This window comes from Solea senegalensis, linkage group LG10 (genome assembly GCF_019176455.1).
Source record: "Solea senegalensis isolate Sse05_10M linkage group LG10, IFAPA_SoseM_1, whole genome shotgun sequence".
NCBI lineage: Eukaryota > Metazoa > Chordata > Actinopteri > Pleuronectiformes > Soleidae > Solea > Solea senegalensis.
The window spans coordinates 13,027,188-13,046,830 of record NC_058030.1 but is presented as its reverse complement, the minus strand read 5'-3'; the positions used below and the strand labels follow the sequence as shown (position 1 = coordinate 13,046,830).

Genomic DNA, 19,643 nt, shown 5'->3' with positions numbered 1-19,643 from the left:
ATAGTGAAAAATGAGGATTTCATATTATTATTTGTATGAAATAAATTCTGTGTGGATCAGATCATGTTATTGTTTTTTTATTAACGCCCCCTTAAACCTTAAGTTTTAAATCCCATTTAACGTTTTTAAATCCCATTGAAAAAGGAATATTTAAATGTCACAAAATAACATTTGTCTAGACAAATTAAAATATATGTTGTGTATACATTTTAAAAAATATATTTTTTACACACAATTCATACAACCACTTTAACAAGGAAACAATTTAATTCAAAAATTAAAATAAAATAAGATGAAATACTTAACTATATTTCACATTTTAATTTAAAAAGCTATTTCTCAGCAGGTCTTACCTACCTTACCTTACCTAGGTCCTAACACACAGGCTGGATTTTTGCAGCTGTTTTTAATGCTACTATAACGCCATCTAGTGGATATCTGTGGAAATATCAAGTAAGTGGGATACACGGGAAGTCATTAATAGTCCAGAGTACAACTTTATTGCCAGTTTGGTAAAACAAAAATAAATTGCAATACAGATTCTTCATATTATCACCTTCTATGTTGCATTTAAATGTGTGTGCAGTAAAAGCAAAATGGGGTTTTGTCATAAAGAGAGGCGATAATGGACCCACATTTTCAGTCGTGGAAATTGAGACACTTTAAGATATGATTCAGTTTTAGTGCTCAGGTCCACACAGACCGAGCAAAACCTTCTGGTAGTCTCCCTTGGTGTGCTCCTGCAGAGACAGAGCAGGTAAGGAGGCGTGCACAATGCAAAATACGTGGAAATCAGAAACAGGGCCAAGGTCTGGTTTTATAAATGACTTACCAAGATCGTCTTTTGCAGGGACTGTCCAACGCTGGCCTTGTATTCAGAGCAGATCTTCTTCAGGTCCACTTCACAGCGCGACACAATAATTCTGGTCACGACCTTCTCTTTGGCTCCTTTACTCTGAGCGGGATACAGCACTCATTAAAGTTACACACGTTCTATACTTGACTACAGCAGCTGATGCAACATTGCTGTAAGATAACTTCTGCCAACTCTGGTGTCTTTGCCTCTGAAGCAAAATTGCACTTTTACAAGTAGAGAGAGAGAGACGTGTGTTTTCCGCACATTTCCGATTTGCTCATAAAAACACTTGAATGGAAATACAAAATTTCAGTCATGAAATATTGCATTAAAGTTCTTACACTTGTGGAATCGGAGGTGGGAAAGTGTTTTTTACTGAATGAAGTTATAAAGTTTAGAAATCATGTGGCGGAAACGGCAAATAAAGCAGGTGAGAGGAGGAATGTGTGAACATAAAATGTGCATTTTCTTTTAGAAATAAACGTGATAAATGTCAATGGAAACCTGAGTACAGCCGTAGCTTTCAGTGAAACTGTGTAAGTGTCACTACCTTCATGGCTTCATTCAGTCTGTTGGCAAAGAATAGCTGTTTGTTTTCAAAGCACTCAACTGAAAGAGGAGAAAGAGTCTAATTAAGCAAAGCAATGTCATTGTTACTGTGTCACTGTTATATGACAGTGATTCATGTAATGAACACTGAACTATAAGTATTTATTTCGGATAACGAATGGAGTCACTGTCAATTCTAAGTCACTTTTTAACCAATTTGATTTAGTGATAAAAGATAACTGTACCTAGCACCGTGAAGGACTTCTGCAAGTCGCCTTTCACTTCCTTCTTTATACTCTCCAGCATGTCATAGGGGCTGAAGCTCTTGTACCTCTGAAACACTGAGGAGAAAAAGAACAATTATTAAAGTCACCAGTTCATTTTTCAAACCATTAAGAGGAAGCAAAAAAAAAAAAATCAACACGTAAGAAAACAGGGTGTAGTACCTCTTTGCAGGTGTGGTACACTTCTCTCAGACATAATGGAGATCCAGGTCGCCACGTCTGTTCCTTTGACTCCTATGCCAGCCTCATAGAGTGCCTGAGAGGAGTCAGCAAAACACTAATTAAAACAGGAACACTTTATGCTTTGTGGTGAGACGGTGGCATTTTGACAATATTAATTCATTAATAAGAATTAACCCTCACAGTGTGTGCAATGAGAATGAATGCTTACACAGAAAATCAAAAATAATAAATAAATGATTTCATGTTTGACTTTTAAAATCAATGTGCGTATATTTCCAGACAAAGTGAATTACCCTGGCGTCTTGATCGATCTTTTCATAGTCGACAATAGCGGACGGTTCATCTCTCTTGGTCTGCACAGGAATGAGACATGATTCCCAGTCAGTTTCCCCATTATTGTTTCATACACAGTATTTAAAGACAGACGCTGCCGGATCTCACCTGCACCAGAGCCAAGAGGAGCTTGGCAAAATTCCCCGAGGTGTCACCTGCGACGTCTTTATCCAGGTCCTTCTTAAACACTGTTGGAATTCAGATGTTTTTCCATTTGAGATAATTGCTCGCTCTGCTTAACCACAGCAGTCACACGACTGCCGACACATTCCGGTTCAATGACATTCAAGACTTTTGATTAACAAAGTGCTAAGAGACGTTTATACAATTGTCTGATGGTGCAAGGAAATCAGACAGTACAGCATTACAATGTACTTCCAACCCTGTCTGTAATAAAAAGCTTGAAAATGAATATGTATTAACATTTGTTATACAAGTTATTACATCTTGCAGTGATTATTACAAAATGGCTCTGGTGCATTTATGTTTTAAAGAAAATAATAATATGATCCATTATGTACCAAAGTATATGTGTACATCTGTAACCATTACATTTTTTTAACACTTTGGCGAAAAAGCCAAATTGGGTTTATACTTCACTTAACACACTAACTTAAAGGTAGTAGCAAGATCCCCTTTTTGAGACTAGTTTTTCCTTTATCCTTTGTGTTCTCATCTTGAGGTCTGTGCATTTAGCTATTTTTTAAGCCTTTATTTTACCTTTCAGACTAAAAACAGAGTGAAGTATAAAACCAATTTGGCTTTTTAAGCTTTAATTGAGCTTGTTTTTTTAAAAAAAAACTATATACAGTGGGTACAGATTAGGACATATTATGGTTGACTATTACATGGTGCACTGCATTATTATTATTAGTATCATTATAGTGACATAAAACATGCTTATCAAATGGTTTCCATTGATACAGACGAGCTGGGGACACAGGACGCATCAAAAAGACATTGAAACAATTTACTTCTACATTATCCTCATAATTCTAAAACAACAAAGTCACAAAGTCACTGAGTTGCTCACTGTATGCATTTGTGACTCTGTGGGACAAACATGCTGCATGTGTACTTTAATCATCACAGATAAAGAAATTGATTTCTGTATTTTGTTCAGTAAATATCAGGCATTTACAGACTAAATGAATGATCAGCATGTTTTGAACTTACACTCCTTGTAGACTTTCTTGATCTCCACCAGCTCATCATTGCTGCGTGAGCACAAGATCTCAATCAGCGTTTCTTCGTCCGTTCCCAAGCCCTGAGGAGAAAGAAATCTTGTTTCATTTCATATGTGACGATTTTACACACCCTAACTTCAGATCCATCTTAAAATAAATATGCTTATTTTAGCATTTCTCCAGTAGAGGGCAGTGCAAGTCTTCCATTACCTTGATTGATCCTCTGATTTCTGTGGCATCGTACTGGGCTGTGCTCCTCATCAGTCCCAGGACCACCGTTTCCAGAGAACCAGACAGTGCCGTCTTCAGGGCTGAGATCATGTCCTTACAACAACAACAACAAAAGTCCGATTTCAATGAATGTGTCCCACTAAATCATCAGAGTTGCTCTACTGTTCCACCCAGGCCCACTGTACCTTCTTTGCCCTCCTTTCATAAGCAAAAGCAATTTCCCTCCTTTGGGAGTATGTCCTCTTTGTTAGGACATCAATAATGGTCTGCTCATCCACTCCTAATGTTGATAAAAAAAAAAAAACACAAATTAAAACTGAGGAATGAAGGTATGAGTTTGGAGGAATATGATATGGTGTTATGACATTTGGTCTGATGCTTAAAAAACAAACAAAACAAAAACTGGGGAAAAACACAGAGAAAACTGAAAGTGCATGTATTGTGTACTTGTAAATGATATGCTGTAAACTTTAAGCAGGAAGCTGTTTGTGAGCTTGTTTCATATAATTCATAGGGCCAAAACAAATGAATACAGATAGAGATAGAGTTCGAACACATGGCACACAGTAGGTCAAATCTGTGTTTCAAGTGGCTGAAGCACCGTCCAGTGCTCACTGAAGTGTGTTGGCATTACACTGGTTTCTTTTCTATAAGAGGAAGAACATAATGAGAATGTAAAATGGCCCGGAACTATAACAGACATGCTCTAATCAATGCTCAACAGAAATCTCTATACAAAGAAACCATTTGCTATAACAGCAAAAATGGAGGGCTGCTACTGGAGCGTGGGGCGGTCATGCTGTTGTCGATGACTGCCAACACTGGCAGAGGCACAGATTTGGTCAAGAGATTTTAAGCCAGGAAGCTGACTCACAAATACCAACTATTGGAGAGAAGCTGCAAAAGGGATTGTTTTTGAGGGAGAGACGGGCTCGGTGTTGTATCTTGCCTTTGGATTTGATAGCCGTCTCTATCCTAGCAGCATCTTTGTCAGGGTTAAAATCCGCAGCAGGTACCACAGTTGGAAATTTGGGCTCTAGAGACTGAGGGAGACACACAACATTATTCGACACGCAACATGCAGAGCACCCAGGGAGAATTCATAATATACAATATGGAAAAAGGGGGAAAGTTTGGCATTACCCCGGGGTGGAGAGACAACTGTCCAAGAAACTCTGATACCAACGCCATTGTGATTCTGGAAAAGGTGACAAAATTGTCAACACCTCTGTGTCATTACAATTACATTATACTTGTCTGTTTGCTTGGTGTGATGACATAATCACTCGAGCCACTGAGGCTGCGTCCTCTAAACGGAGGCACATTTCTTCTAAGCATAATTCTTTCATTTGGTTTTGGTTCAACCAAGCCACACAAATCTGTGAAACATCCATTTTGTTGAAAGTTATTTCCATGTTTCCGCTGCTTTCAGTGTTACTGCAGCTCACAGTAACACTGAAAAGCATTCACAAGTTACTCTTGTTCAGTCTGGTATCTATAACAGCAACTCCAGAGACACACCCTGGAAGAAGTGCTACCACATGCCTGTCTGATATAAAGACTGAGCACATTCACACACTGCAGGGCAGGTCTCCAGGGTTTGTTTACAAGAAGAAAAATAATACAAAGCAGTAAAACGAGACAAAAAAGAAACATACTACACACAGTAACTGCAAAAACACAACAGAAACCCGATGAAATAATTGTTTTACTGAGGTTGGTAAATTCATGCAAACATCCCTAAAAAGGTATTCTCAATTACAAATACAGTCATTCCAGATTGAATAAAGTATAAATCGCACTGAACTTACCTAAGCTTTCAAGATGAAGTGACAAAAATGTGTCTGGGCGATGTATGAGGAATGGGTATGGAGCTTTAACTTTCCAGACTTACAAAAAGCCTTCCTTTTTCACTGACCCTGACTCACGTTGCCTCCCCTCTCCACCCACTCATGACTCCACCCAGTTCCACTGTGAGCACAAGGAAGTTTTTCAAAGATTTGTTGAAGTTTTATCCTTATATCCTTATCCTTAATGTGACATTAGAGACAGTAATCACACATCCGCATGATCACTCTAATATACATTTTATTACAAAATTTTTTCAAGGAAATATACAAATCATCTCTGAACAAAACAAAAATAAGTACAGAGTCTATTTTCTATTAAGTGCTTTGAAAATACAGATGTAGTTCCACAATGTCACATTTCCAAATATTAAGTCACCGTCACCGGTGTACACACATCCTGATTTGGTTTACACTGATTGACGGACCAGCTTTTTAATATAGTTGTTACGCTTTGCTGTACGTTTCGTTTGTTTTTTCTTCTTCTTCTTCTTTCCCCCTGCATTCTTCTGGTAAGTCGACTGCCCAGCTCCACGATTGTTGGCCTGGAATGACTCATCTCTCTCCGCCTGGTTGATTAAATGAAGGCAAAAGTCTTTTAATAACTGTGTGCTAAATTCAGGGAGAAAAGTACTCCAAAACATGCAACGATATTTCATCTGCTAATCTCACAATCTAATGGGAAGTGTCGACCTCCATCTGCTGAAAACTCGTTCTATTGCCAGTTGTTTACTTATGCTGTTTTCACTGTGAGGAATTTTAGACAGGCATCCTACGAATGAGTCAGTGTCTTCATCTATAATTTACACAGCGCCGTTGCCGATAGTTATGCTCACTCTTGTTCCTCTTGTTGGTTTTGGACTTGTGCAGTTAAGCTATGCAGTGGTGTGCCGGTTCAGCCTGTCTGATAAGAAAATGGCCAAGTGCCATTTCATTCATCACGGGTCTTAGAGATTTCCTCTGTATACTTAAGAAAGGGTGTAAAGTTTCTAGACATGAACCGATAAACACCTTTTATCCACATGACATTTCTTGTCCAGCCCTGAACTTCGCTGATTATCATAATACTGTGTCAACACAGTGACGACACCAAAAAAACCAAGCACAGACCTTTGGGGGGAAGGTGCAGGGAACGCGGCCGTGTGCTTTGTGAAAGGGTAGGAACATGGCTGGATCGAGAGGTACCCAAGGCACAAAGCCAGCGGCCGGAGGCTGTGGGACAGAGCTGTGGACCTGCTGAAGGTCGTACGCCCCCCGATTCACTTTCCCAGTAGCTGCTTTTAATAACGTCACAAACGGTTCCCCTGCTTTGTGTGTAACCAGGTAGCGCCCTTCATCCAACCTACAGAATCAAATGAAGTCACAGAGGACGTGTTAAAATCAAAACATACATATTCAAACACGTACCACTGAGTAATCACTGGGTTCCTGCAAATGACTGAAATGTAGGTGAACAGAGCCTGAAGACAGCAAAAGGTGACACATAGTTTGAGGGTTGTGTGAGTAATGGCTTGTGTAACCGTCCAACACAAACAAAAGGAGACAATAACGTCATTAATTTAGCCAGAGGCTGGCAGACCTGACAGTACAAAAATTTCATCATCTCAAATGGAGCGTTGCAACAAAACGTGTCTTGACAATTCATCTGCAGATTAATATAAGAAAGGATAAAGACCAACCTAACCCGTCTCTGGTTTTGGACTGAACATTTCATCAAATAATCCATCAATATGTTTCTGGACAGTTTTTATACATTAAATAAATGATGTGCTTATGTTGCGTTAAAATGATGGAATGATTTCATTGTAGAGTCAAACACTAAAAAGGGCTTAACAAAACTAAGACGATGTTGTCTTTAACTGCTTACCTCGTTAGCTTTTTCAGTAGGTGGTGCAATATGTTCAGTGAGTTGGATGGCCTGTGGATGGAAAACACATCTAACCAAGTCACTATCTGTCAACAGCGGTGAGGGAAATAGATTTCAACATTGATTCAGATAACGCTGACAAAGGTGACAATGATGATCATAGACACAGCTGATGAAAAGACATGGATTACTGATACACGTTCTGAAATTTGAACCGTCAACTTTTAAGTTACATAGCGATAAAGCCACGATTAGGTTAACCCTAATCATCTACACAAATTTGTGCAAACGACACTTACTTGAACCCGCAGGAGATGTTCTGTTTCCAGTCAGCACGCAGACTCCTCACCATAACTACTTTTGATGAGAGTGCATTGATGTGAGCTACAGATGGAGAGGATGAGAGACATACAGAGAAAAGAGCTAATGAGCGTGCACATCAGGAGCTTCACCTCCTCATCAGTCACTCCTAGTGCTTACAAAGTAATTAGTCTGATGATTTGCCAGCGTTGTTACAAGCTCGAGTGGGCTGAGAAATGCTCGTTGGTCGCGTCTTCTTTCTTCTCCCTCTTCAGCTTTTAATGCCTTCTCATTTCAACAATTTCCTTCAATTAAGACTATTTTAAAGCCTGTAAGCCTGCTCAGCTATAAATAAACAATGGGTGAGCCACATGATAAACCACATGAGTTAGCAGTCACTGAGCAAAGGAGGAATTCTTCTTTCAGGAGTGACTTCCAACATTACATTCAGTCTATATTTGATGGGAGATTGAAAGTTGGCTTTTCTTATAAAATATGTCGCTTTGTCTAAACTTTGAGAAGATCTGATATTTTCCAACCTGTTACAAAAAAAAATCTTGTAACTCTAGAGTAAAAAAAAATAAAGGGCAGCAGAATCTGCTAATGTGTGTCAAGGAGCTACAATTTAGACACTGAGTCAACAAGACAATGCATCCAGAAAGGTGAGTGGCGCCTTGCTCTTAATCTTGTGCAATGGGTAAGCACAGCACATGAAAGGCAACAGCATCAATTAGGTGATTTTATCATAACTAAAAACATCATTTAGCTGAGCCTGGTACACTACACTTTTTAGTCCTCACAAGCCAATGTGGCTGTTGTTATGGCAACAAAGTAAACTTAAGCACTACACAGTGGCAAGAGGATGGTGAGTCATGTCAAGAATATTCCATTGGTTTGTGGGAGGATATTCCTTCTTGTGGGCCTCGAATGAGGGAAGGAAAAAAAAACACATTCTTTTTAAAGAGCAATATTAACTGATAGGCATTATACTAGTAAAGTGATCAAGAAACACTTTTGCCTCACTTTCATGCAAATTTTGACATAATTAAAGAAGTTCTACCTATGTATGACACGGTGCTGGAGTGAAGCAAGTTCTCTGTCCACAGTTGGCAAGCCTCACTGCTGGTTAGACACTCAACACCATAACTTAACTGGTATTCAAGCTTGGGCAAGACATGCACTGGAACAATCTACTGAAGCAGAAAAAGACAGAGGATTTTAAACAAATGGATAAACTATGACATTCTGGGGGATGTGTATAAACTAACACACATACCTGGTTTTGGCTGCCTACTTTCCTTGTGTGTGACAGTGAGACAGAGGTGCGCACCATGACCAGCAAATCTTGCAGACTGTAGAGCTTGTACAGCAGGTTGCCCCCCTCTGGAGCCTCATAATCCTGTTCATCTTCTGCACCATCCTGCAGGTCTTGTGACAGTATTTCTGCATGGGAGCAATAGTGTACTGTGTTAATTAAACACACGGAGACAACAACACAAGCAAAAAAACAAGAGATTGCACTCCACAAACCTCCATCAGGGGCACTTGGTTTAACACAATGTCAATACGCACACTCCCCTATCCCACAAGGTTTAGCATTGTTTCAAAGGAAATCCTAAACCTGGCACCAAGTTACTACCAACATCTAATAATTTCTTCCTTGGGTCCATAACCCGCATCCCCAGTATATTTCATCCAAATCCAACCATGACTTTTTCATTATGCTTCAATTATGCTACTCACAAACAGACAGAAAGAAAAATACTGCCAAAAACATTATCTCCTTGACAGAAGTAACACGTTTCCTTACTTTTATGCTCTATAGTGTTGTTAACCACTGGTGCAAATTTGTGGGAAGGAGTGCAAGTTTCTCCATCCTGATCCTGGTTTCTCTCCAGATATGAAGTAACACAGGGTTTAATTAAAGACGTTGGATGGGAGTAAACTGAGGGTCCCAAGCATCGAGTGGGTGAGCTGGTCTCCTGGGACAAGCTGGAGGATTTGCTTGTGCTGTTGGCAGAATTAAACATTTTTGTCTGCATGCGCAGGATCTCTCCTAGCTGGTCACCAGCCTTTGATTTTTTGGACTGCCTTGTAACTTTCTGAGGGGAAGACGAGTTTGCATTTACAGGGACAGCCTCTGAGACAGGTGGGACAGAAGAGCACGGTGGTTGTTGTGTAGGTGTGGCAGCTGGAGACAAAGAATCGTCAATGACCAGCTTCTCATCATCAGAACCCATGTCTGTATTACTAGAGTCCTGCCTCAGCCGTTCAGTCTTTGGCACACTTGAATATGACTGAGGTGTCACCTTTGTCATGGGATCATCCATATCCATTAATGAGCTGTTCATCTCTCCTGGCAAATCGCTGCTGGTGTTTGCAAGATCCTCACTGGACGTTTTATTCTTACTTGGTGGGACACTTGCAGCCTTTTTATTTTGAACACATGCTTGTTGACCATTCTGTGCTTTGGGAGCCTTGTTGGATGTTGTCTCTCCAAATGTCTCTAGGTCAGTAAAGTCCACCTCAAAGTCAAGGCCATCGTTTTCAAAAGACGTTAGATTTCTTCGTGAGCTGTCCTGGTTTAGGGAACAGAAAACAGATTTATTGCTTTGAGGGTATAGAAACTCATTACATGTATTCCCACCTATACTTGAATGTAAACATACTGGAGAGAGTTGCAGCTCATTTGAAGGAAGCTCTGTCATTAAATGGAACACATTTTTACATCCTTTCTTCTTAATTGAGAGCTTCAAACTCTCCTCATGGTAGAAATGACTCCTCTCTCTCACGGTCATTTCAGTCTTCAGAAGTGGTGAGTCTATGTATACTGTCTTTTTCTGGCTACTGCCTGCAAATAAAAAAAGGACTATGTGAAACAGTGCCACCAGGAGGCCATTCATTGTCAATACACACAGCAACTCCCAACATGGTGAGCAAACCAGATTTCAAATATTAGTAGCCAAATATTCATTTATGACTATACAATTGGAAGAAAAACATGTTTCAGTTTGACAAGTTCCATTGTACACATTGTCTTTTATTTTTTGATATCAATGCTTCCATATGAATGTTTCCAAAAATGCATGACACAGTGTGCTATCTATATGCTATTCAAATGTGAAAGTAAAGTGTGTAGAATCTTACATCTATTGGTAAAGTTGCATGTTGCAGCTTAATATATCTCACCCTACCCTTCCCCTCCAAACATGTAAGAGAAACTACGGTAGCCTTCAGTAATCGTTACAACTCAAAAGCCTCTGTAGGGAAGAGCCAATCTTGATGTAAACATAAAAGGGTTCAGAAAACAATTCATACATTCAGGTGATTGCACATATTCAAAAGACCCACCATTATTATAATTTTATATTCCATTTCTGGAATATAAAAGGGAAGTCATTTAACCAAGATTCTACACACTGGACTTTTAAGTTAAAATAATTCAGATTTTAGTTAGGAAATTGGACTGTTGTTCTCTATGAATTAAAAGTTGGATGTCATCAGCCAGGCAAAGAAGAGAGAAGAAAAGGAGAGGAGGATACAGGCATATTATGTTCTTGGGCATTTTTACCCACTGGAAGCTAGATCCTAATTAACTGATATCCACAATGACAGCCCAAGTGACTTAATGATGATACTGCACCTTTGCTTGGATTTAATTTGATCCAAACAGGCAGTTCCCACGGCTCCCTGAAGTCAGGACCACAGTTGTCAAGTAGTTTGACCAGGGCATCACGAGTCATACACACATGAGGCTCATAATGGGCACTCAGCTTTTCTGCATTGCCATCACTGCTTACCGTCTATAAAAAACAAACAAGGTAAAAAAACATCCATGGTATTTTTAAAAACAGAATACAGCATCTAAATTTAACTGGACAGCACTGGGTCTAAGCTTAGCATCATTCAGAGACACAATTAGGACTGGTTTTGCTGAGCAAGACATGAACACCCTCTGGTGTCTTTTGTGAAAAACTGCAAGAGCTAAAATGGAGTTACAATAGACCTGCGGTCATGAATCCCATTCTAGCAGTAAAACATCTTTGTAACTTTATTGGAGTAATTAAAAAAGTAAGACAATTGCTTACAGCGTGCATGTCCTTAGCTTTTTTTGCTGGAGGATTCTCTGATGAAACAGCCTGATAATCCGATGCAAGCTGTGCATCAGCAGGCAGTATTTGGTGTTGTGTAAAATCCACATTGCCCTGGAGAAATAAAGAGTTCCAACAAGAAAAAGGAGGAATCAATCAACACCAAAAGACTGATTTGGCAATATAATACTTTGAGTTGAAAGGCTGAATGGAAACATGGACAATGACATTTGTGAACTCATATCTGCAAAGTTGTAATCCTATAAGCCTGACATTAAAACACATCTTGTGAAATAGATGTACTTCCAAATACATTACCATAATCAACAGCTGTTTTTCAAAGTTCAGCATCAGCCCTGGGTTGAATGTTCCCCCCGTCAAACTAGTCATCTCATGGATTTGATAGAGCTGAGGAATTGTCTTTATACACTCCAAACATGCCCTGAAAAAATCCTGGAAAACAAATTTGGGGTCTTGATCTTAAAGGTTGTGGACACACTACACTTGTTGTTGCGTCACTGTGTTTGTACCTCTGAATACTGCATTGCTCCCGGTGATATGAAATTGTAGTCATCAACACACATTCTGGCCACATCTTGCAAGTACCTCATGAACTGCATCACTTCATTGTTTACTTGAGTCTTTAAAGTCTGAAACAAAAGGTTGTGCGATAGTGAGTAAAACAATGCAACAGGAACTGTCAAGTTCAAAAATTATTATTGACAACATAATGCTGGCACCTGCGGAGGATCCTTGGCCGTCTTACTCGTCAAAAAACCAAGGTACATATTCTGCTCTTTAATGGACAGGGTGGACGGACAAGGGTAGGGCAGTCTGGGTTCAGGAAAAGTAGCCTTGGGCTTCACGTTTGATTTTTTGGTACCCTTCGATGCTTCTTTTGCAGTATCCTCTGGTTCATCACTATCACAGCTGTCCAAACATATGCTGACACAACTGTTGTCTTGTAGCTGTGCATCATCTTCATCTTTTGCAGCATTAAAGCCACCGCCCTGTTTTATATTGGCATTTTCCACAGGGCTTAAGAGGAAAAATGGGGAGAGAAAAATTAAAATGCAGCATCCCTAATTTGCTTTTAAAACAACAAATAAGTTTATCTGGAGTGATATTTAATGTACTAGTTTATCAAAATACCTTTGGAGAAAGGACCACAGTTCTGCAGTAGTCGGAGCAAGGGAAAATTTGTCATAGACGTCTCTGGTAAAGAAAGGAGCATCAGGGACAGGAGGATCTTCCCTTAAATTAAATCATATTAAAAGGGCCAGTGTTATGTGACATTCATTGCATGAAAAGTCTACATTGTACTGGCATAGTTACTCAATGCAGCTGTGTAGCAGCAGAATTTTCTCTTTTATCAAAATGCATCAGAACTGAGGGGCCACACAGTGGAGCACTGGGCTAGCACTGGACTAGCACTGTTGCCTCAAAGCAAGAGGGGTTTGCAGTCCATGCCTTTCTGTGTGTAGTTTGCATGTTCTGTGTGTGTATGCGTGGGTTTTCTCTGGGTACTCCATTTCCTTCCACATGTCCAAAAACATGCAGAGCTCCAAACTGAGTGAGTGAGTGAGAAAAAAGACAATGAATATGAAAATGTGAAATTATTTCATAAACCCATTTACTAATGAAAAAAGATCTCACTGTAAAATGCAGAAGGAAAAAGATTTGTTTGTTTGTTATTTTTTAAATCTATGATGACTCATTGAATTCACAATGAGAAAAGACAAAATAACTTTGATTGAGTGTTTTGGGATATGACATCCTAAGTAGGAAGTGCATCTCAAAAAGGGTCATCTCTCAAACTCTTGTAGCTTCTACGATCACTAGCAGATTCATAATCTCACCTGCAAGTTATGACATCATCCCATTTATGCAATTGTGTAATCTGATTATGATTATTACATTAGAAAATATCACTTAATTCCTGTTATTATAACTACTTCTTCTATTACTTTATGTATACCTCTTTATACTGGATGATCATCAAGCAAGCAACACATATGCAGGTTCCAAATAAAAAATGAATGAACGCTATACTTGTTGAAACTGATCAGTAAATACACTATACTATAACTAATAATATACTATCACTATAACCTATACTAATGTGCGTATATATATACATATATATATGTATATATATACTGCTACTAAGGCAGTATATACACACACACACATATACGTACATACATACATACATACATACACACGCGCGCGCACACACACACATACACACACACATACATATGTATATATGCAGTTGGGGTATTGCAAAGACGAGACTGCACATTAATTATTCTCCTACAGACTGTTCCAACAATTTATATTGTTAGGTTCTCGTCCTTGCATTTAGATTATTAATATTTGAATAATGTCATATGGTAGTGAGTCATCACGTTGGAATTAGTACAAAGTGAATATAGAACTGAAGTTTTAACATTATATTACAAATCAAATCGCAATTAGATTTCCCTAAATTCCCCAAATCAGTCCTCGGTGCATTCACTTGGTTATTACAGGATCAAGTCACATTTAATACTTGTGCTATGTTTATAAAATAAATTCGTTGACATTAAAAGAAACGCTACTGCTAAGTTGTTTCATTTATATGGTTTGGCTAAAAGTGATAACTAATGACTTGTCAGCTGAAAACAGTTAGAGTGATTTGTTTAACATTAGTTGCAGCCGGATAATGACGACCACTGTCCAGTTCAACGCACGTTGGTACGTAGTTAGAATTCAGACGACGGTTAGCTAAGAATGCTAACTAGCAAGTTAGCAAACAGCAGTCATCCCACATGATGACAAGTTATTTAAACGGTCCAAATTGTCACGAAACAAACACACCCTACACAAAATAAATTATTCAAGATATAACTTACCATTCTAGCTCCATAACTGTGACTGGCCGGTGGTAGGAACTTTACCCGCACGCGACACTGTAGGCTGAGTTAGCATTAGCCACCTGACAGACGTATTGACAAACGACATTCTTCTTCTTTAAAATGTTCGTCGACATCAGAGCTTTTGTGGACATTGCTGCCCCCTTCCGGACACTAGCAGGACTTGCCGTGCCCCAGTGTCTTCCCTTCCATTATAAGAGAGGCTAATATTATTACACAGTATTGATGTGTTTTTAAAAATAAATAAAACACAAACACAAATCTTCACTCACATTTATTGGAAGCACAATATACTTCATATTTGGTTCTGGTTGTTAATCTTGGTCTGGATTACGCTACATGTAGTTCAAGTTTTAACAAAATGGCACCTGTTACAAGACAGCATAACCTGTTTTTTGAATTATACTGTATAGTTTTGCATTAAAGTAATTATAAAAGCCATACTCATTTTATAATGCTGTAAGGAAATGGCATTCATAGCAAAAATGGAAATGGTATTATTTCCCTCAAGGGTAGTTGGACTGTGTGACTTAATAAACAAACACAAACAACTTGCCACAAATGAGTTTGCCAGGTAAATGTTTCTTTAATTGTGAAAATACTGAGAGTGGCCTAAGGTTTTGCTCATAATTATTTGACAGGGCAAAGATTGATTCTCTAAAATATTCTGTATATCACAACCACTACAATTTAATAATCATGTTGCTAAATAGGTTTCTCATCTTAATGAGATCATGGCTATAACTAAATTTGTGCTATAGATATTATGTAAGATATTATATATCTTGCATAAATAAAGAGATTACATTGAACTCATGTATTTTGTCACCGACTCCTTGAGGTCAAATTTGACATTGGGTGTGTGTTCACAGAATTTGAAGAATGATTATTTGTTTAACTCTTGTTGTCCTTCAATCTGAAGAGTTAGGCCTAATTTAATTGTTGTGACACATCAAACATATTCCGATTATTAGCTTTGTTAAGAACAAAGAGTTGAGAGAGAGAGAGATAGAGAGAGTTAAACAGTCAGGAAATAAAAGCCCATTACAAGCGGTAAATTTTATTATGGGATAACAGCACATAAAGCACATCTAAAATCGATGTGTCCAATGCACTTTTAATAAAGGTAATATTAAAGGTACAGTTTCTAAGTACAATATAACAACATTCATATTAGAATGAAAAGTATTTAAAAGACAACATTAAATTTCTTATTTTTCTTTACAGCTGTATTTACAAAATGAATCAAAATACTTATTTTCATATTTAAGAATCAGACAAGAAGGAGCAAAACTACGTTTGTGAATAGACTACCTGCTAAAGAGAGTTCAAAAGAGCTGGATAAAAAGGTACATGATCATCTGCCCCCATTTTAACATCAGTAGCAAACGAGTGACTTAGAAATTTGTGACAACCACACACTAGTTTCCACTTTCCCATGATGTGTTCGACTGTTGCACGGAAAAGAAATTCTAATCAACCCTTGTTCCACCCACCCTTCATGTAAAGTAACCCCAACTGATTGAGCACACACAAAACATAAAAGAAAAAAATCAGATGTGGTGTATTACTCTTTTACAAACAGATACAAATTCTTGAAATACAATGCATTAGTAACTATTCTGTTCTCGTGACAAAATAAAGGTTGGTAAAAAAAAAAAAAAATCTAATACAGAATGAAGAATGTGGATTGCCTAATTAATAATCAAACAATGTGCAGGTGAACTTTTCTGTAATATTTTTGCAAGCATTTATTTGACCATTCCAGATCAAAATGAAACAAATCTTCCCCCATTTATGTTTTTCAAACAAGGTGAGGGGTGACAAATCGATACATTTAAACTCTTTAATGTATCAACACAAAGAAAGCGTCCGAAAAGACAATTGAAGCTTGTGAGAGTGAGAATTCATCTTAACGTACAAAATACATTGTCACTTCAGTACACGTTTGGAAAACCACAAAAAGAGACAATCAAAACCATGTATGCATCTTGTTACACCGAGAGGCACTCAGTGTGATACGTCGTGTATTATTGCAAGCATATTCTTTTTTTTTAACTGATATTTGCTACAGAGTGCAGAGAAAGGGTCACCTTTGTCCCCAAATGGCAGTCCTGTCATTTACATTTGCAACACTTCATGTACTTCATGTGATGTAAAAGGTTTATGTCGCTAGTCTGAAGATAACCACTGTTTCAATATCGTCTAAAATGGGGAATAACAAAAGCAGACTGAGGCTGTTTAATGAAATCCAAGCACCACTTCCCTGCATTAGGTGAAGGACTATGCAGACACAATAGAGGTAAATATTTTAGTATCTTAAAACCTGACAAACTATAGCCTCAGTGAGTGGTTTTTACAATCAGACAAAGGAAATAAAACACAATACTGCCGTTTCTTTTTGAATATTATCGTTTTTCCACAAACCAGAGAAGCAACCTTAAATAGCTTGTTAATTAGCAGATACTAGCTTTGCTATAAGTCAGAAGGAAATAAGTGCCTTACCCCAGGATGAGCACACTGATACAGGTACTGGCTGGGTACTATTTTTTTTAACCACTATCGTTTTCATTATTCTTACCATTTATTGAGTCCTAATATCAATAATAATACATTAATATGTAAAGAAATGAACAAACTAATTGGGCAGCCAGGCTCAGGAATCAATACTTTGTTCACAAAATTAACTTACCTAGCACCACACATCAGGGCAACACAAAATAAAGGTCAGCACACCCTGTCTCTATCAAACTAATCCTATAGGAGGGAAGCAAACTAGAAACAGAGTTATCATACAATATGGTGTAATTGATAAAACAGATAAATATTTTCATTGGGTAGGCCTTAGTAGCAGTATTTTCCTCTTACCTATACAGACAGAAGTAACAATGCTACCTTTATACACGTGGTCAATAATAAACATTAAATAGGACGAAGAAACAGTTGAGAATGAGGCAGAGAGAAAGAGGGAGAAAATAAGATATACAGCATACAGGCCATGTCAAGTTCTAAGTTCTCCACCTGGGAACAGAACTGGTCAAATATACAGATGAAACATAAAAAAAGAAACCCTCCACAAAATCAACACAAGACAAAACAATAAGTGATAAATAAGAGGTGTATTTACATGCAGATGTTCAAAGACTATTATGCACAAAAGAATCAAAAAATAATACACAGACATATATTATTGCTCGACATTCGATTATGGCTAAAAGTTGCTTTTCATTTTTTTTTTTTAAACTATATTCTTAAAATGTATTTTTAATCATAAATCCTTATAAGCTGTGCTTTGGAAAATCAATTCTGTTAGAATGTGATGACTGACTCATAATTCTGGGTGCGACAGCTCCAGCACGACTCCAAGCGTGACATAACGCTTATCTTCACAATTTATGGTCACAAAGACTCATCTTAAACAATTTATAGTCCAGGATTAATTTCAGCTCGGGCTGCGACTGCACCATCTGAACAAATACCGAAGGCTGTTTTTTCCTTATTTTTTTACTGTGAAGCTGGTCAGTGTTTCTTCACAGCAATCTGCAGACCAGTGAATCGTTGAAGGCATTATGTCATGCTTTTGAAACCTACACCTATGATGATGGATCAAGCTCAACATTTACCAAAACCTTTGTTTAAAAGAAAAAAAAAAAAAAAAAAGATCAAAAAATAAAATCAATACCTCCTCACCCACATAACCCTGTTCCTCTGTAATTATTAAAGCCTTGTCTGGGATTTATTTTATTCACACACCGTGAGAACAAATACATACACACACGCGTGCACACACATACACACGCAAACAAACTATTGCTTTTTTTGTTTTTGTTTTTTTGTTACAAAGACAACAGAGCAGAGACAGAAGGACCAGCACATGTTACTGTATTCTATACACTGATTGAGTAGCACAAATAATTCCTCATTTAAAAAGCTGGGATTTCTCAAGTGAGAATATACAGAAGGACATCATTTTACAGGCCTGTGTGAAGGTGCAGTTTCGTACTCAGGCACACGTATTCACGCGTCCTGCCGTTAGCGCAACCACATCAGTACATCACAAGATGGGAAACAGAATAATGGGGCTTTATTACTTTTTGTTCTGTGACCGAGTCAGCTGTATGTATAAGGTCAATCAATTCAAAAGGATAATGACTGCACTGTAGAGACCCGTAATTGTAACACAAGGCATATTATGTTTTTTTTTTTTTAAATATTGTAGAACAAACTACAAGCCACTCGACTATTTAAATAAAAGGAACATGAATTCACTTTATGAAGGAGGAACTCTTCTGGTGGTGGACCTTATAACTGATTGCACTGAATTATTATTATTTTCTTTATGTGACAATTTTACAAAGACTCCAACAGCAGAAGAAAGTGAAATAATTTTCCCGAAAAAAGAAAAACAGAAGATTTTTTTTTTTTTCCGAGTGAAAATAAATAACAGGAAATCAGCCAAATGTCCAACTCTTCATTATTTCATGAACAGCTAAGTGCTCAGTCAGTGTGCTATGCCGAACTGTTCAACTATACCTCCTCTGATCAGTTGAGTGTTCATAAATTCACAAAAGAGCAAATTAAATGCTCTGCAACAGTCCAGAGGAAAGCGAGCTGCTTCTTCAGTCTACCTGTTACCTCCCTGAGCATTCACACCTCATCCTCGCTGCTGCGTTCGCCGGGCCACTGGGCCTCTTTAACCTGGATTGTCTAGCAGTGTTCCAGACTGCGTTTCTTTTTCTAGGAGACTGAGGTTTACTAGTCATAGAGGGCTTGTGCATATCCAAACAGCATTGGATCAAAACAGAGATTATTACTTCGGTACAGCATATCTACTACAATCCAAACACAAAAGATTTAGTATTGCATAACAATATTTGGTTTTTCTAACAAAGAGGGTTATTATTATTATTGTTATTTTTTTTAAAGACCCTGATGACACCATTTGAAACCAAATCTGAGTTTTTTGTTTTTACAAATATGCTGTGTACTGAAAAAAA

The 19,643-nt window shown here is 38.0% G+C and overlaps 2 protein-coding genes across 2 annotated transcripts; both read right to left on the bottom strand.

Annotated features, from left to right (window-relative positions):
* Nucleotides 1-477: 477 nt before the first annotated feature.
* Nucleotides 478-5,612, bottom strand: LOC122775819 (annexin A2-like). The gene is made up of 13 exons (XM_044036010.1): nt 5,435-5,612; nt 4,767-4,821; nt 4,573-4,666; nt 3,809-3,903; nt 3,603-3,716; nt 3,382-3,472; nt 2,314-2,393; nt 2,166-2,225; nt 1,852-1,945; nt 1,651-1,746; nt 1,407-1,465; nt 833-955; nt 478-740 (listed from the first exon to the last, which is right to left on the bottom strand). The coding sequence occupies exons 2-13, from the start codon at nt 4,812-4,814 to the stop codon at nt 681-683; spliced, it is 1,014 nt and encodes a 337-aa protein (XP_043891945.1). The 5' UTR covers nt 4,815-4,821; nt 5,435-5,612; the 3' UTR covers nt 478-680.
* An 81-nt stretch (nt 5,613-5,693) lies between these two features.
* ice2 (interactor of little elongator complex ELL subunit 2) lies at nt 5,694-14,748 on the bottom strand. The gene is made up of 15 exons (XM_044036009.1): nt 14,626-14,748; nt 12,881-12,982; nt 12,469-12,766; nt 12,259-12,378; nt 12,047-12,181; nt 11,726-11,842; nt 11,281-11,440; nt 10,307-10,488; nt 9,448-10,216; nt 8,914-9,080; nt 8,698-8,827; nt 7,637-7,721; nt 7,338-7,388; nt 6,581-6,812; nt 5,694-6,039 (listed from the first exon to the last, which is right to left on the bottom strand). Exons 1-15 carry the CDS (start codon nt 14,637-14,639, stop codon nt 5,881-5,883), a joined length of 2,721 nt encoding a protein of 906 aa, XP_043891944.1. The 5' UTR covers nt 14,640-14,748; the 3' UTR covers nt 5,694-5,880.
* Nucleotides 14,749-19,643: the final 4,895 nt, after the last annotated feature.